The sequence below is a fragment of the Acipenser ruthenus genome, chromosome 19, assembly GCF_902713425.1.
Source record: "Acipenser ruthenus chromosome 19, fAciRut3.2 maternal haplotype, whole genome shotgun sequence".
Lineage (NCBI taxonomy): Eukaryota > Metazoa > Chordata > Actinopteri > Acipenseriformes > Acipenseridae > Acipenser > Acipenser ruthenus.
The window spans coordinates 23013539-23033440 of NC_081207.1; the positions used below are offsets into that span (position 1 = coordinate 23013539).

The 19902-nt window shown below is 37.9% G+C and overlaps 1 protein-coding gene across 7 annotated transcripts in view; it reads right to left on the reverse strand.

The window, feature by feature from the left end:
* The window catches only part of gse1b (Gse1 coiled-coil protein b), a 255712-nt gene that overhangs the window by 58510 nt on the left and 177300 nt on the right, over positions 1-19902 (reverse strand). Inside the window, exon 1 of one of the 7 annotated variants that reach the window (XM_034040811.3) lies at positions 11266-11815. The exons of the other annotated variants lie outside the window; for them this stretch is intronic. Within the exon in view, the coding sequence (XP_033896702.3) occupies positions 11266-11302 (37 nt within the window). The 5' untranslated portion in view covers positions 11303-11815. Of the gene's footprint in view, positions 1-11265; positions 11816-19902 lie in introns of those variants that run through there. 7 annotated transcript variants of the gene reach the window in all.

Genomic DNA, 19902 nt, shown 5'->3' on the forward strand with positions numbered 1-19902 from the left:
GGAGAAGCCGTGAGCAACTGGTACTAAAGCGAACTGAACATTTTTATAAAGTATACACTTACTTGAGGGGTCTTATTTATTTATTTATTATAAATTTAGTCATCGCCATTTATTTTTTTTTTTACACCTGTTTTCTCCCCAATTTAGTATGCCCAATTATTATCTGTATCCTCGGCTCACCGCTCGCAACCCCCCCGTCGACTCGGGAAACGGCGGCTGGAACACGTGCTCCTGCCAAGCCGTCATTTTTCGCACTGCGGATCCACAGCAATGCCACCAGACCTATAGTGCCGGAGGACAACACAGATCTGGCGGCTCCACTGCAGAACCACAGGCGCCCTATCGGCCACAGGGGTCGCTGATGCGCGGTGAGCCGTGGATTCCCCTGCCGACCTAAGACCTCCCTATCCGGGCAGCGCTCAGCCAATTGTGCGCCGCCACCTAAAAACTCCCGGTCACGGTCGGCTGTGACATAGCCTGGATTCGAACCTGTGATCTCCAGACTACAGAGCACATCGTGCGCGGAGCGCCTTTACTGGATGCGCCACTCGGGAGCTTTGTTATGCTTTTAATACACAGGTGGGGCCATTTTCTAGCAAAATCTAGTGTACTCACTGAGAATATGTAAGAGGCTGATAGTAAAGAAACTTGGGGGGGCTATTTTTTCTGATGTGAAAAACTGTCCATGAGAACTTGTTTCACAAAAGCCCTACTGAATCTACTTCTGCCTTGGAGTTTTATCAAAAGACTCTATACTGGTTTGTATCTCACTTATTCCTAGTCCATGTGGTTTTCTCACATAAAATGTCTTCTAATTCATGTGAAACTACCTGACTTGTCTCAGCCACACACTGCACTGTAGACCACATACTGTTGGTGACTATTGGTAGCTGCAAGAGATATAGTATTACAATACCTGGGAAACACCTGAACTATAAAAAACAGAACACACAAATTGTTAATTTACAGTAACAACCAAAATATTGTACAGTGTTATAATAAAAAAAAAATTTGGATTTACTGCTTAGCTGTAATACATTTCTTTTTGTCCATGTGTAAAGGTAACCTTGCCACAAGCATTGCCTAAATGTATGAACTGAACACAGAAATATTACTGAGCAAAGCCAACTGAAAGATGCATTGAACATACAGCTGACTCTCAATTATCTAAAGCGTTCAAGTGACACAGGGCACATTTGTTTATATAATGGGGTAAATAGCATTTAGGATAATCTGTTATTTTGATAGCTGTATTTATGTCAGATGTGTAACTATTTGTAACTTACATTCCTGTGGTACATTGCTAGATCCCACTGGTGCCTCTTTGTTTGAGCCGAAATCTGGGTTTAATAAAAACGAATGCTGACAAATTAAAAAGAAAAGAAAACTCTTTAAATACTACAAACATTTAGCATTCAGTAATGGGAGTCTGGAACCTTTAGTGATGATCTACATCTAAATTACTGTTTTTGAGGTGGGTGTCAAATTTGAAATGCTCCTTCACTTAAAACATTCTAGCCGTTAGTTTGTTCCTAAATCTCCATTCCCTAGCTCTCTGGGTGGTATAACTCAAGTCAGAGAGCATTGGCACCTAATTAGCAGGGGAGGTGTATTATTATTATTATTTGTTTATTTAGCAGACGCCTTTATCCAAGGCGACTTACAGAGACTAGGGTGTGTGAACTATGCATCAGCTGCAGAGTCATTTACAACTACGTCTCACCCGAAAGACGGAGCACAAGGAGGTTAAATGACTTGCTCAGGGTCACACAATGAGTCAGTGGCTGAGGTAGGATTTGAACCGGGGACCTGCTGGTTACAAGCCTGTTTCTTTAACCACTAGACCACACAGCCTCCTATGGAGGTGTATAAAGATTAGCCTGGCTAGTTATGGACCAGAATATTCCAGATCAATTTTAAGTACAATATACAACTGTAAGTCACCCTGGGTAAGGGCATCTGCTCAGAAATAAATAAATAAATAAATAAAAGTGATCAATGTATTAACATTTTAAAGTTACCATAATTACAACGTTCACTATATTCTGCCTTTGAATTTACTGCCAAGCTGTTAAAGAGGGGATATGTTGTGGTTTTCACTATTTTTTTGCTGCAGATAATTAAGCAAATGTTCTTAGGGCAGCAAATAACATTTTACAAAGTTTGTTTAGAATTAGAACTGCACTAGTATACAGCCTTCGCTTCAAGTACTATTTAAATCTCCAGATTCACACTTTTGGGAATCGAGTAGAGTAAACAACACAGTTAAAAAATAACCATACATCCAATGCAATACAAGGTAATAGGCCTCTAAACATAATGAAAAAGTCAGTCCGTTATGTAAACAGGGTGTTTCTTAAGGTGTCATGAACTTGCAAAAGCAAAGCTGACGCTAAACAAATCAGCCTACAAATCTGACTTTGGCAGTGGTTAAAGAAAAGGGTTTCAGCCACTGACTCATTTTGTGACCCTGAGCAAGTCATTTAACCTTCTTGTGCTCCGTCTTTCAGGTGAGACGTTACAAGTGACTCTGCAGCTGATGCACAGTTCACACACCCTAGTCTCTGTAAGTTGCTTTGGATAAAGGCGTCTACTAAATAAACAAATAATAATAATAATATAGTTGTGACACCCTTTCTGTAACAGCAAGCAGTAGGGTCCAGCTGGGTTACACTTCCAAAGGTAGCTGGAGGGACACACGCTTCCTGCCTGGACCAAAAAGACATGCTCCTGCTTCAAAATGTAATCTATATATTTAGTCCTAAATATAAATATGCTTTTTTATTTATTATCTTCACAGACTATTTTCTTTCATGATATTGTTTTAAATATTAAATCCAGGGGCATCCCAACACAAAAGGTCTGTTCTTGCCTCTCTCCAGCTTTCAGGGAGAAAAAAACCCAGGAAATATCAATTGTCGCTTGATGATATTTATCTAGATGAGATGAATGCATGCCTGTGGCCTGTGTCTTTTATACTGCATTTAGCCTGAATTATCATAATTTAAAAAACAAGGTTTTGGCCTCTCTAAGTAGAATCTTTTGAATTAGGTGTCAATTAGCACAAGCTGTGAGAGCTGTTTGATGTCACAGACTCCTGTTCATTTGGGACTGGGTTTAGATCAGTCACATTAGCCTTAACATGCTAATGGCTTTCAGTCACTCTTGGTACCAAGAGGCTGGATTCTAACTTGGTAGGCAGACTCAGTGAGATGGATACAACTCATGGATGTAACCATTTGCATACTTTAAGTTTTTTTTTTTCTAAAGGAAGGAGAATAATATTTATTTGATATGTGTTTTTTCCAGTAGATATATTAGCTCAATCATACAATAATACATGCCCAATGGCTCAGACAAGTCCACCTAGGTCCAATACGATTTAACCAGTTAACATGTAGATTTCTACCATTACCTCTTCAACTCACCTCAATAAGATTTAGATGAAGGTTTGGCAAAATTCTGTTCAAGTAACTTGTTACTCTAATGGCAGAGAGAAGCTAAGATGGCTGTGAGGTAGGGGAAGCTGAAAAGGTAGAGGTGGTAGCGGCACAGGTAAACACAGGTGAACTGTTATAACAAGGGGTGGGGGGTATGCCCTTCCCTGCCTGACTATTAGCAAGCTTTATTTTATTTTTAACTTTGGTGCTTGTAAATATAATGCTTATGAAGGGTGAGGCACAGCAGGGGCCATGACAGGAAGTGGGAGCCAGGGTGAATGCCAAAACCAGGCCTCCCGAGGTCAAAGACATGAGAGGCTTGTGTCATCCAATCTTTATTTAAATGTTGCTGGTAGTTAGATCATCAAGGCTCAGTGTGGCCAGTCGGGCTAAAGAGTGAAGCCTTAATATCAAAGGTAAACTGCGCTCATTGAACACGGCTGCCAAACTTCCTCAGTGTTTTACAACTTGGAACTGAAGTCGTCTTTTCTGTCAAGTGCTTGGGCCGCCAGGCCGAAATCAAGACAGCCAACATCATAAACCAGGGAGGAAACAAGTCTCAGGCAACAAGTACAGTAATCCTCGCCCTATATATTGTATTAATATAAATCTGTTACAGTATAAGTTCTGCTTCAAAAAGAAGATAAATATGAAATAAATTGGTTATTTTTGCAAGCAAAAAAAAGATATCACCCGCTGTTCCTGGAATATGAATTTTACAGTGGTGCCTGATTTATTCCACACTGCAAGCTCCCCGTCTATTAAACGTTTGGCCTAAGAGGAGATCAACAAGGTGTATTTACATGAGCCGGAGTGGGGAGAAGATTTATGGCAGTTTTAAGGTCAGGTCCCAGAATTTTACAGCCACTGTAGATAAATAACAGCCTAATCAATTCTTACACTTTACTGTTGCTTAAATGACCCTTCAGGATGTGTCACACGCAGCCACAGCAAGTTTTATTGGAATAACAATATGCTGGCTTCATAGACTTCTTGGAAGAGGAGGTGGAGGGTGTGTGTGTGTGTGTGGGGGGGGGGTTGGTCAGTGAACATAAGGACACACTTCAGGAGCAGAGGGATATTTCATGTACACAACAAGTTATTATAGATTTTCCAGCAGAATGCTTTAAGAATTCAGTGCAAGCCAGGTAGTCATAGTGACAGGAACAATAATTGCAAACTTCTGTGGAGGTCAGAATACAGGCCCAAATGCCTGGGGTATACAATATACACTTTTATGAATATTGTTTATGCAATGTGCCTCCCTGGCACTTATTCTGCATGATATAAATGCTCATCCAAGCTCAATTATGAAATAATGAAATCAGCTTGAATTTAGTAGGAGTATTTCCTGAGATATAAAAGAGGCATCTTACTAGTGTAAATGTGTTTCAGTTTGATGGGAAACACAGCAGCCTGGTATACTGATAGAGGGTGGATAGCTGGTATAAATGTTTCTGCCATAATTATATCTACTCTGGAGAACAGAACTCAGCAGGTTTTTACCTTGAACTTTTCTGTAGAAATTAGATGCATAAGGAATGGTCATGTAACCCTCCAGAAAACAACCTTGCGGACTTCATGGTCAGGTCTAACAGATTCCATACAAGCCACAGTACATTTTAAAGGAGTGCTAGCCAAGGTTTTAAGTTCATACCTCTTATTAGAATTGGCACCATTGTAAACGGTGCCCTTTATGTTGTGTTGAAGATATTTTGGCTCTTCGCTTATTTTTTCAATTCAGGACATACAGATATTTCACAGCGGATCAAACAAAAAAATATATTTTTGGAATCTAATCAGTTGCTATTAGTAGGTTACATGGCCTGACTGCAGCTCGACCATTGGATTAAAAGCCATTACATGGTATGATTTTGTTCTCCAAAACCGCTAATCTGATCGAAGCAAAACCTGGCATTCATGATCCAAGTGTAGTTTTCTTTAAAGTTTGCCCAAATTAAGTTGCTACAGTAAAAAACATGGCTGCCATGCGCCAATCAAATTTCAGCATTGCTCTAGTTGCATATATTGTGCATAATACATGTTGTCCCATAAAAAACACACAGCTCTTAACCGAACTTATTGTATGTTATATTGTATATTGTGCCCAGAATATTACACCCCCAAACGATATTGTTATGAATATTTGTATGCGTTAAGCAGCAGTTTTGCACATGGGTACAATACAAACCTCTACACTTTCTTTTTTTAAATGCATTATGTCCAAACTAAACAGTATTATATCAGAGAAGGGCATTATGCCAGCACAGTGTCTGTAAAATTACATACATACTAATTATTTACTTACATGTTGCAGGTGCACAAATAACTATTTCTTCCAATTTAAACTGCTTGTAGGTAAATATGACTTTCAACTGTACACTATTGGAAACATGGAGATGTCATGCAAATCATGCCAATATGAAACAAATTTGCACAGACACATCTGTGGCCAAAACACCTATGCTAGAGGATATTTGTGGACCATTCATCCACCTTACACTTGATTGCACTGCATTCTTTTCTGAACAGACATATCGTGGTATTGTGTCAGGTCAGTGTGATAAATGCTTGTATCTTTGACATTTGTAGCAGCTGGGCTGCAAACCTCACCTTCCAAACTGCAGTGAAAACCTGAGAGGTTCACGTGAGTTCAGGGCAGGGCAAAACAACTCAACTCGGCTCAGCTTCAAGACTGGTACAATATAACTTAATCTGCTTCAACACACTGCTTGTCACAAGTATGTTACAGACAAACATGTTTTTATTATTATTATTATTATTTACAAATATTTTTATTACAAGTACACCTTAGTTTTGTATATGTCAAGCTGCCATCCTAATGGATTCCACAAAATGGATTCTTAAACGGTCCACTGTTGTCATTCCTCTTAGGAACAGCTGCAATTTTAATGAGGTTATGAGGGCTGATTTGTGGACTATAACAGAGAAGTCATGAAGGGCTTTGGATTGTGGTGTCCAAAATAAAATTTAAAAAAAGGTGTGTCTAGTGCTGCCTTCCATGTTCACATTAATACCTTCATCTGCAGATGTTAGATAATATTAGATAATTGATTTGGTCTTTCACTAAATGTTACTGCAGCATTAGGTTCATGAGCAGGTACTGTAATGCCGGTTGCTTTAGATACGTAAAAAAAATTCAAATCAAATCAAATAAATAACTGAATTTTGTTCTCACATCACGTCCATCATGGACAAAATGATCTAAAGTGGTGCTTGCTTACAGTACACACACACACAGACACACACACACACACACACACACACACACACACACACTGCAATGAAGGGGTCATTACAGGTCTTCCATTTTGCGTTCTTGCCTGACAAAGTAAATAGAGGCTTACTGGCTTATGGTCAACCTCAGCTGTCACATGCTGTCCTTGGGCTTAAGAATCAAATGAGCATGTCAGTCTGAACAGCAATGCGAGTCAAATCCTTCCCCCAAATCCTTCCCCTCTCTCTTTCTCCCTCACTTTCTCTCTCTCTTTTTGAGATAATTAGACTGCTGCTGGAGCCAAGCAGCAATATTTTTCTTCTTTTTTCATGTCAAATAATCATTGATCAAACTTGCATGTGTCTGACACCGTTTCCAAGACAACAGCAGTTAAGATTACAAGACGGGCTAAAGCTAATTTTGTGTGTGAATGATGGTAAAAAAACTGATAAGAACTTACACTTAAAACTAATGTCAGGAGAAGGTAGTTATTATTGTCAAGTGAAAAAAAAGAGACTGTAAAATTGAATAAACTCCAAAAATGGTCTGTTAAATGTAATGTTTTTTTTTTCTTCTTAAATATCACCTTGTAAAATGTCACCTTCCTTTGTATACTATTTTTCAAAGCTAGAACATATCTTTTTAGTCCCACTGTCTGAAAGAAGGTACATTTTAACAATTGTCCTGGTAGAATACTATCCTCCACACCTATTGGTAAATAAAGTTTATGGGTTCTGTCTCTACTCAGGCAACCCATCCAGGTCCCTGAAATGTGTCTCCTTGCTTTTTTGAGTAATAAAAGAGGATTCAATCAATTAATTAATGTGAAAGGGTATTTATTTTTATTTTTTTAAATTTTGTATGTCTTTATATTTTACTTTAAAATATAGTGTTGTATTGTAATAATAATAATAATAATAATAATAATATTAATAATAATAATAATAATAATAATAATAATAATAATAATAATAATAATAATAACGTTCCATATAGGCAATCCCATGTTTTTTTTTTTTGTTTGTTTATTTAGCAATAGGCCTGCAATTAGTAGAATAGCTCCCATGTTTTATCATTATACACTATGCTCAGGAGTGGGTACCTCAGAAGAACCGACACACTATAAAACACATAAAATGGTTGGCTTGCTACAACTGCCTTTGAGACGTTGTAATACAAAGTGACAGCATGTGCATTTATAGAAGTAACAGGTAATCTGTGGTCTGGGGGGCACTGGGAACTGCTTTCCCTGTCTCTATGCTCATGGCTATCCCTTTTGCTTATGGTCTTTCGTTTTTTGGAATACACAACACTCAGATATAAAACGGTTCTTTCCCTTTGATGGTGAAGTGGCAAATAATCACATAAGTTAATAATGTATAGCCTAATTAATAATGCAGTATCAGTAATACATAATGTATAAGTGTTTGAACATTGTTTACTTGCTATCTTAACCATCTGAGGAATGAATCTCTGTCATAACGAGAGTTCAATCAACTGAAAAGACTTCCTGTTGATCCAATAAAAAGATATGAGATGGTTCACCTCTAACGATTTCTACCGAAAGAAGAAAATAAAGAAAGTGACTGCATTAATACTCAAGGGTTAAGAAACATGGCTTTAGAAAACATTTATCACTTCTCAGCCTTTTTGCCATTTTGTTAATTTGCACTTTTGAGAATTTGTTCTTTATAGCTTAGCTATCTCCTCGATACAACTAACACTTAGGTCTGCATTAAATTAAAATTATGGCAGCACCAAGGCCATTATAAAGTAAAGCGCCTGTGCTGCCATACATTTTCATTTAATTTAGGTTTAAGCATCCCCCAATAATTCCCTCTTAAATTCTTAATATGCCATTTGAACAAATTCTCTTGAGAAAATTAGCTAAAATGGATTCAGTTGGACAACCTGACCCCGGCAACATGTACAAGGTTCCTCCTACAATCTGAACAAGTGGATGATGTTAGATCTGTGATCAATTGTAACGGCTACCTACGGTATTAATAATTATGATCACACACTTGCAAAGCCTCTTTGGCAGTAAAAGCCTTGTCAGGATAAATAAATAATTCAGCAGCACAATGTGTTGGCTTCGTACCCCCTCGTTAACAGAGTGCCCTGAACAATCCCTTCGCTCTCCCTTTTTAACTGCATAAATCTTCCAAAAGGGAAGCTTCAGTTAGCCAGGGTTTTTATCTTCCTCTTTTTCTTTCTCTCTTTCTTACTTTCTTCTTTGCACATTGCTGACTCAACGAAAGGTGCAAGACAGGTTATGGATACTGCCTCCTCTAATAAAACACAGACCCTAATTAGTCCAGCAAGCTCAGAGGCTGATGAGCAGTCGATCCCATTACAACACCTCAAATTATTCTGAAGCATTTTCTTCCCAGGCACTTATACAGCAAAACACTCATACCACCTGGCTAATTTGTAAAGTGTACTTTTTAGAATTTATCTTCATTCTTAAAGGTGTAAAATATAACCTCTATATGTGTATAATCAAATATCCATGTTTTGCTAACAGCATTTGGTGTTTTTAACCTCACATAGTGACAACGTGGCTTTAACTACTTCAGCACTGCACACCTGTAGGTTTAGGAAAGACAACTGAATTCAAAACTGCAGACTTCTCTGGCAGCACAGGAAAGATCACTCCACTGGAAACTGCAGAGCAGTAATCTACCATACTACTTTCTAGATCTCTGTCTATTTGCATTTATTTTTCAGTATAGTGAAATAGTGAAGCTATTTAATTGGGTATCCCAACTTGCTGAAAACGTTAAAGAAGGATGAACCATCTAAAACGACTGAGAGGGAATGTAAACAAATTGGACTGCAAGCCGAGCCGTGTGGGATTATATATGAGTGGGATCAGCGCAGACCATTAGGCTGACATCAGAGTGTAAATGTCAACATTTTATGGTTTTTTTTGTTTTTTTTTTACCCAAGCAGTATAACTGTAACAATATTATAAGTTGTTTTTTTCTGCTGGTCAGTTATTTCCTGTGTTTGGTCACTCATTTATATATAACAGTTACTGCCACGATATGTGAATGTTGTGAAACGATCTCATTTAGTTGTTGAGGTATTTTGGGCTGTGCTATGTGCATGATACCACTTGACCATAATTAAAAACAAATAACTAAACTACCCATTTTTAACACCAGTGGGGTTTTTTTGCACTGTGCCGGGAACCTTTAAAAAGCTACTGGTGTTTAACAATATTGTAAGTTTCAATGGGCTTTTGATGCATGTACTGCAGCTAGGTAACCTATTAGTTTCTCTTTTACAAAATAGAAAAGCAACCAACTGCAGCACCTCTGAGAGTACAGGTCTGATTTGAGGGCAGCCTCCACTCACTCCCCTGACAAAGTGTATCAATCCACATTATGCAGACTGATGATTTAAAACGAAAAGAAAGTCAGCAAGTCTTTGTGAGAGCAGACTGTTCAGTTTTCAGAAATATTTAATTACACAAATACCTCAATACAAATGATCTTCCACAACTTTGAAATAATCACTATTTAATGTCTTGTTATAATTATTATTATTATTATTATTTATTTCTTAGCAGACGCCCTTATCCAGGGCGACTTACAATTGTTACAAGATATCACATTATTTTTACATACAATTACATTATTTTTTAACACATTATTTTTTACATACAATTGCCCATAAGGTAAAACCATTGTAATATTACTACTGCTACTACCTCTATGAATACCTCTATTACAATTACCAAAGGGACTTAATAAAACTGTCTTAATAGAGGGACATCTTCTGAGTGATCTTAATGGTGAGTATAATAATGCTGCACAGTAACCTTTCACTTCAAATAATCATCTTAAACCCAAATATACTACAGTATTTACAAAACGCCCCAATGCTCCTAAAAATCTCCAATGCCATGTTCAATTATATTAGCCCAGCACTGAAAATATTGCCAGTGCCTGTTTCAAAAACAAATAATATGTAGCATTCTAACAACAGGGTGCCTATTGCCAAGCCTGAAAAGAGTTAAAGCAAAAAACACATTATATTTGTAAACCTGTGTAATCCATTGCCATTTTTCATTGCTAACCTTCTGGCCCTGCAACAAGCTCAAATTGTAAAAAAGTGATTTGCGGCGCCTAATGCAGAAGGAACGTTAATTGCAACAGCCACCCTGTAGTTTTTAATGTTAAAGCAATAAAGGTTTTTTTCGTTCTGCTCGTTCAGACAAGAATTGTATTCGCTACATCTTGGCCGCTCGCTACAGAGTCAGAGTTTACTCAGCCATGAGATGCTGTTAAGCACCAACTGATGGTAATCTCACACCAAGCTTAATTCACCTTACATTACTTAAGTGCTTCGGCAGCTTGCTGTTAAATAAAACAAGGCTTGCCACTTAGTAGCTAATAACAGAGACAAAAGGAGCCAGAAAAGCTATACCACATGCCCTAACAGGAGCCAAAGTCCTCACGTTGCACTCACATAAAAAAAGGCATGATTGCCGTTTAAAAATACATAAACATTCAAAAGGATATTAAACCTTAAAGCAAGCTCTCCCAAAACCATCGCCCCAACTCTTTCTTTCCTTACCTGGCAGATAGTAAATTGGTGGCTTCAATCCAAACATGATTTACTTTACAGTTCCATTGTGAGCAAGAAAAAAAGAGATACGAACGTCCTGATTAAAAATAATAAAACGGAGGAGCCAGAAAGGGAGAGAGCAGAGGTGGATTCAAAAGGTCTTTCTCATCAGTTTCAGACTGTCACTCGTAGGTCCACAGTAAGGTAATTGACTCGCACTTTGAAGCGCCCTAAACAGCTACCTTGCATGGGTGAGCTTCCTTCCTTGATTTGCATATAGAAAAGGAAAAAGAAAAAAGGAAGACCCAAAGATTAAGGACTGTTCATTACGAGGCAGCGGTGCGCACAAGTCTTTCCCATTCAATAATTTCAAAGTCAAGGGTCGTCCAGGTCAAGAATTGGTTTTCAACCGGTCTTCAAATTCAGCATCAGACAGAGGTTCGGGGGGGAGAGAGGCTTCTGTTTTATCACAACATTCTAAGTGAGAGATCTTAAGAGAGCGGCTTGCTTCCTCCTCATCCCTTCTTATCCCTTTTCCCTTTCTGCCTCACTGTCTGTGTCCCACAACTGACTACTGACTCAAAGAATAGAGGAGGAGGGAAGAAAAAAAAAACTCCCCTTAGGCTAGAACTACACAGAGAGAGAGAGAGAGAGAGAGAGAGAGAGAGAGAGAGAGAGAGAGAGAGAAGGAGAGAGAGAGAGAGAGAGAGAGGGAGAGGGAGAAATAGAGAGGGAGAGAGAAAAAACACTGCCCTTCGATCAATTTTCATGCAAGAATCATTATCTGTAAATTGGAAATCTGCCTGAGTGACAGCAGATTTGTCACCCTTAATGAAAGAGAGGAGTAGGCAAGCATCTGGGCATCTGCTCACACGACTGTTCTCCGCTGCGCTGCTGTGTTGCTGGCATAAAAATCATTGTAGGGATTTATTTTTATTTTTGTATTGGTTTTTTCCTTCTGAAATAAATGTTCTCTTAGATCTGAGGCACAAGACTCTGACAGAGTCCTGCTGATATAGTTGCAGAGGATAAGATAGAGGCTTGCTGGGGAAAAAAATAAATAGAGAAGAAGTAGAGCTAACAGGTTTAACAAAAACTTAACTCACAGCCTTCTGCGTTTTAACGACATTCTCTCTCCTACTCTGCACACAATAGACTACAAGACAGCAGGGACTAGGAGTTATCTAGTGGGTTGTAAAAAAAAAAAAAAAAGGACATGGAGGAGGGCCTTGGAGGTTGCTTTGTAGCAAACCTTTTGTGAAACTGACACTAAAAGGAAAACAGGCCCCAACCTAGATGATTAGACGATACGAGGCAAAGAAGTTTAAAAAATAAATAAATAAAAAAGACAAGAAAATAGCCCTGTTGTGATTGCAATCAAGTTCCTGATATGATCTCACACATTTTCTCTCTGCGAATGTGTTATCAGATCAGAGAAGGCATGCTTGCAGGAAAATAGGGTAAATAACTGCTATTAAAGAGCAGACACACCATAGTAACAAGGGCTAATGTTGTGCTGCGAACAGCCTCATCCTTGCACCCCTCCCAGACACAACCTTTTCTTTTTTTCAGTCAGTTCAATAAGGCAACATGGGATAGTTTTCCACACAAAGAAACCACATCATTTGCCCTCAGTGCTCTACCTGTCAATGCCTTAAAGAGACTGATGGTTTAACAAGTGATCGCGTTTCACTTTTCCAACAGCTCTGTGGTGTAATTCTTAGCTTTCACATATTTATAAACCTAGAAATTGGGGCTTCTGTTTTTCTATTTCATTATATTCCTTTTGTTCATTTTAAGAAACGTGTCTGTATTTTTTTTATTTATTTATATGAATTGGTTCTTTCTGGTATTGCCCAAACGTGTGGAATTTTATTGTGCTGAGGCATTCTCAGAACTGTTCAAATCAATTTACAGCACAGATGGGAATCACAGTTTTTTTTTGTAAGTCGATTGCAAACATGTTCTTTCAGTGTTCATAGGATACACACGATCCACGCTCATTGGTTCATTTTAAAATAAAAAAAGCTGCATGTAATATTGCTTGGCACACGCATACTATATAGCCATGACGCTAATCTTAAATAGCAATGTTTAACAGACTAAATAAGCAAAAGCATTAAGCACTTCTGATGTTCCATAATAAAAAACCCTATGAACACTCACACCTTACAGAACAGCCCAAAAGGACATCCCTGGATGGCATCAATGCAGCTGTTCACATCTGTTAATTCCACTGGGGAGCCTCTTATTGGTACAGCTCATGGTTCTTCACAAATGAAGGGAGTTGACAGAACCGTATATAAAGCAGCTGGTGATAGATTTTTTAACAAGTTTTTTTTCCTGACACTTTGTACTGGAAAGTCATACAGACATAGCTATCCTAACAGAACCCTCACAGTCCTCCCCCAAATCCCCATCTCCCAAGACAGTCTACCTTTAACAGATCCCTGGGTGTAAAACACAGGCAGTCTATCAGCCTAAACAGCATGGGAAACAGATAAGCAATCACTTAATCTCTCCGCAGCACACTGGCTCCCGCGTGTAAGAGCAAGATGGGGGAGAAGGGGCTTTCACAGTAGGCGGATTTGAGATTTTATAATAGCAAACAGCGTATGCATGATTTCCCACACCGTTGCATGATGTGGCTTTATTGGAATAAAGGAGGAGGCCTGAACTGAGCTGAATGATTCGATACGGCTCTTTGAGAACACAAACCCTCAGCATCTGGCCCATTTATTTGACTGCTGACCCCTACCTTAGCTCCCGGGCTGCATCGGGCCTATTATATGCAGAAGCTCTTTAGCGGCTCATTATATAGCTACCTGTCTGCCTTTGAGTGCGTGCATGTGTTTGTGGGTTTTCTTTCAGACAGGGAAACTGCGACCCTTCTAGATATAAATATAAGATACACAGATACACAAGCTGACGTGCATGCATATTAACATTGTGAGTATGTTTTCTGAGTGTGTGTGTGTGTGTGTGTGTGTGTGTGTGTGTGTGTGTGTGTGTGCGCGTGTGTGTGTGTTTTATTGCATGCAAAATGTAGCACAAACTTATTTCCTGTTGTACCACAATAGAATGACAAGGATTGACTCAATATTTTATGACTGTAAATCAGTATCTAATTTACAGCTGGCTAGAAAAAAAGCACTTGGTATAGAATTTTTAAATGATAACAAGATTCTTAATAGTCTCTGTTAATTTTTATAATAATACAATACTGCTGGATTGCAATGAATGTAAGAGTTGTTTTTTTTTTTTAAAAATGAGTATACTTTAGACTTGTGGTTTCACAGCTTTTGTACCTCTCGTATTTATCTGGTATTCAGAGAGTGACTTGGTTTGTGGGTGACGCTCTGCTTACCGCTGTTGTCTGCTTGAACTGCAGTTTGACTGAAATCGGATGATGAAATGCAGGCCTCCGTGTTAATGCAGCTTCTGCAGTATCCTGTATGTTTCATTTTAAATGCAGAACCTCTTCTGATTGTATAATAATAGTGCGTGTGTGAGTGGGTGTCCATGTTATTTTATAGACACATTTATACTCTGCACACTATCACAAGCTGCGTCTTACTATCTTTTTGTTATTTAGATTACAACACTGCTGTATTGTTTCCTGAGAAGTCCTAAGAACAGAAACTAAATGAGGGAATTTCAAGCGAACGTCTTGAACAAAAAGATGATTAACTCAGCTGACCTCCAAACCCTCTTGTGGCCTTTTATTTAATTTGACTCTTGATTACCGAGTAACTCCAGGGGTGGATAAGACTAAATCTTCTTCCATATGCTAATTGTACGAGCTCAAAGAATTAATTTGCAAATGTGTCATTACACATCAGCTGTAGTACCAATAGCCTTGTAATTATAGACACATCATTGGTGATGTAGCAGCAAAGGTCATTCAGGCAAGCTGTTCGGCATTGTAAAAGAAAAAGGAAAAATTCATTTCACGAGAGGAGCCAAGGTCTCCTTCATTGTTTGAAACCTTTCTTTGTTGATGTCTTTAAGCCACACAATCACAAGACAGGTTGAGAAAGGTTGATGCATGCAAATGAAATCTCATTTGGCCTCACAGATACACAATAACAGATTACAAGCTTGGGTCACTCTTAGGTAGCGCATCCCAATGAAGGCTGCATTACACAGAGAAGCCCCAGACTAAAACCTACACAAAGGCATCACATCACAGACACCTCCCACTTTATTAGTGCTTTGGTAGGAGTCTTTCTTGTGCTGACATATTTTGTACATATTTAAAAGGTTGCTAATCTTATAAGACTAGGATGAAAAGAGCAGCTCTATTGTTGTTTCCTAGTGAAAATGTTATCATGATAACAGAACATCTGGAAATTCCCTTTTGGGCAATTGTGTAGCTTTTGGAACTAGTAACAAAGCTTGAAAATGTATTCTACTGCTGCAAGAACTAACATGAGCATACTTTTTATAGCTGGTTTTAACGGCAAGAAGGAACAATAAACAATAAACAACTGGGAATGTCAACAAAGTCATCTTTCTGATAAGCCGAATGCACAAAACACTAAGGAAGCATGTAGTCAACAGACACAAAGAAATTATAAATGTGAAATTGAACATGATCTATGGGACACTATGCATCTTTAACAGAGCCTGTTGACTGACATTGCTGTTCCTTAAAAATGTTCTTATATACATACATTTCTATGAATAGCAGCTGTAGCAGAAGGGGAGGCTGTCATGTGATTAAGCTCATTATAATGTTGAACTGTTACCTGTTTAACATAATAATGCACCCTATTAAAAATAATTTACAATTAGTTATTTTCACAAGAGTACATATGGAATACATGTGTTCATTAGCTCTAATTATGTAGGTAAACCTGTCCCTCAATAGCTTTTCCTACTAACATTACCATTTTCCCCCCAAAAAAGCATTTACCCAAAACTAACTCCCATTAAAAATGAGAGAAACAGCTCTCAATTTTCATAAACTAGAACTAAACAACAAAGTAACTTAATTCAGTCTCTTAAGCACTGTCCAATTGTTTGTTTCTTATCTTGCATAACTAAGGTGGAATGTTCTCCTTTAAAAAAAACTATTAATAAAGAGTATTAAAATAGTTTCAGTAAAAATGTATATTAAGAGATTTCCTGCATGCTGTTTGTAAAGTCAAAGGTCTTTAGTATTCTGTAATGCAAGCACCTGATCTCTCAGTTTCTATTCTGAGCACTGTACTTTTCACACGTTTAATCCACCACACCCCCACCTCAGACAACTTGCTGGAGATGTGAGAGATGCATTAATTTTCCACACTTCAGTGGAATTCAGTGTGGCAGAGAATAACGTGTCATGCTTTTTGTGAATCTGTGGCTACATTGTCTCTGACGAGGAGTCTATAAAATGTCTTATAGACACAACTGTGTGTTGAGAACAGTGTGATGGACCGCATGTAGCTGGTCACAACATGTTTGCGGCAAGCAGTCAAGAGTCACGTGACTTGTAACTGTGATGAACACGCTTGTTAATAGGAGCACAATCGTGTCACTCTTAAGCAGTGGTGTAGTGGTAAATAAAAAAAGTGGGTAAACGCCCCTGTTTGGTGGAGTTGAACAGATAGATTGAACAGATAAACATGAACAGATACATTGTTATTGGCCCTCAGCCAACCTGAGCACCCCCCCCCCCCCCCCATATAGTTATTTCCCCTCAGGTGCTGTTCACGTGAACAGTTCTGTGAGTGTTCTTTCATGGGCTAGGATGAAGGTCTACTAGCACCCCCCTGCAGGTCCAGTGTGCCTAACAACATAACATTAACAGAACATACACAACCAATCACAGAACACACACACAGAAAACACAGTCCAGTGGTCACACCTCCCTGCTCACGCCAGTTCTGACTGAGAGCTCTCAGCTGTCAGTCTCGCGCTCAGCAACACGACACAGACACTATCTATCTAAAATATCCTGTCTTTAACCCAGGATTTGCATCTCACAGAAGAGCAGAAATGAGTAAACTCTGTATCCCGTATATGAGAAGTGGGTAAACGCTATATTGCCCAAATTAAAAGTGGGTAAACACCATTTACCTGCGTATACCCTCAACTACACCACTGCTCTCAAATGAAGTAAGATCAGTTTGATTGACTCTGTTCCTTTCATGACTGCAAATATTCAACCAATTTGTCTATTGACAATTCCCCTTTGCTGAAATAATTACATTTTCTGTGCAGTTTTGATAACTACTATTAAATTGAGTTATGGTAAATTGAGTTATATAGCAATATTAGCTACGTCATCATTGTGAAAATTCAGCTGATATAAATTAAAAGAGGTAACATGACTGTCTACCATTTTTATGATGTCTATACCTATTCTGATCGAGAAACAAAAATGTACATAATTGTTTTTTGACAAAAACTTTGAAACACACATAAAGGTAAAGGTTTATTATTAGTTTTTACCTTTTTTATTTCAAAATACATTATTTATAATAGAGGTTGACTTTAAATGCCTTTATACAAACCTGATATACTGGTAGGCCTCCAATGCAGTCTGGTACCATCAGAACCCTATATATTTAGCATGGGTTTGCAGAACCCATGCTAAATATATAGTACTAAAAAGAAGCTTAGAAAAACTGCACTCAATATATAAGTGTTTATCAATGTCATTCCATGCTTGTGTATATCTTTTGATTGACTGCTACATTTTTAGGTCTTCACTGTGACAGACATTTATTTTTGTCAAATCTAAGTTCTCTTCTTCATACTGCTTATTCCAATATAAATAGTTGCTGTCTGTCAATGGTCCTCTTCTCATTATCACTGTCATTAACTGTAACACAGATACAGTATGTCATTTGGAAACATTTGAACAGGATTAAAGATGTATTAGTACTTGTCATTTAAAATAAAAATACACATGGCTACACACACAGTACATACTTAATGACAGACTTTATTCTAGTCTTGAACTGAAACTAATTGAATAATAAGACCAACAGCCTTTTGTAAGTATACAGAAATATATGCAGATGAATTACATTATGTCTAAGCATGTACTAAAATATCCCCCTTAGTTGATAAAGTACATTTTTACTAAATGATTCACAGCTTGTTTGGTGCTACACTTCATTCTGAACAGGAATTTTAAATCAACAAGGTTGATAAAACTAGACACAAGGAATGCCACATATCTTTCTTTGCTTTAATATATTCTTTTAAAAATCTCAATTTGTTTTTGTTAATAGGCCTGGATGAAAATGTAAAAATAAAAAACTCAAGTGATAACGTCACACAAGGTTGTGCAACAAAAACAATCCTGCATTTTTATTGTCTTTCATAATAGGAATATAATAAGAAGATTACATTTGAAAATATTTACTACCAATGCAACACTGTCATCAGTAACAAAGCAGGACTCTAAATACTTTATAATAAACTTTAATTGGCATTAAGAAATTAGAGTAGATTGTTACAGCACACCTCTGACCATTCCCAAGCTTCTGTATTTGAACATAAAAAAAAAACAATCACATTGTGGCTTACATTAGACAAACTGATAGTGGTGGGACAAATATTTGAATAAACATCAGCTGAAATGTACTCAGAATGACCCCCTTTGTACTTGTTTAAATGTCATAACTTAGCCTTCAACAGCTCTGAATTACTTCAATATAGCAATATAGATTTGGATATAGAAAAATAGGAATGTCCCATACCTAATTTAATACCAATCAGATGAGCGATTCTCAAAATACAACCCCATCTCCAGGGATATGCATCCATAGAGTACAAAGGAAAATAATGTCCTATGGCTAAAGCAAGATTATTGTGATCCCATGCACTGCAAAAATAAATAAATAAATAAATAAATAAATAAATCCTTTCCTTCTTCATCTTAGTTTGTCCTGAGCTTTCGTGCTCTGATAATACGTGACACTTTCCCAGTAGACTTTGTATTTTATGTAAATTTCAGACAATACCTAAGAGGCACTGGAGACTGTGTTCAGGCTGATTAATAATTCAAGATGTTTAAAGCGACATGAATACTCTGAACGGGCCATCTGGGTTGTTGGAAGGCCGTGTGGCTCAATCACACCTGACTGCCGAAGGCAAGGCTGACAAGTGCAATACTGCAGCCATTCGGGACAGAAACCAAAAGGGGGGAAACAGATGTAACTAAAGTCAGCACGACAAGGACCCTGCTTCTCACTCATAGGCAGCAATAACACCGACTAATCTAACAGACGTCAAGCATGGAGGACACCTGAATTTCAATGTGACACTTGTTGACCCTTCACTACAACTACTGTTGCCATGCTGTTAGTAAGCTGGTATAGTGTTAATTTATAGAATATATATTTAGTCTGCAAAATTATCTTTTTTTTCTGGAGTTATGTATGAGCTTCCTGTTCAACATCAGAAAAAGCAGACACTTCATACAGTTTTATGTCAGAACTTATCATTGTGTGTTGGTTGGATTTTGGAAGGGTTCCATTAACCTTTTTATAGCAATTTAAACACCTTGCAGACTTGACATTTCAAATCAGTGCTGCTCATATTGGCCCCACACCCTGGTAACTGTATTATTCAATGTGTTTTCTTTTTTTTTTCTAGTTTCAACCCCTCAAAAAGACTCCAACTGGACTCAGATCACTTTATATA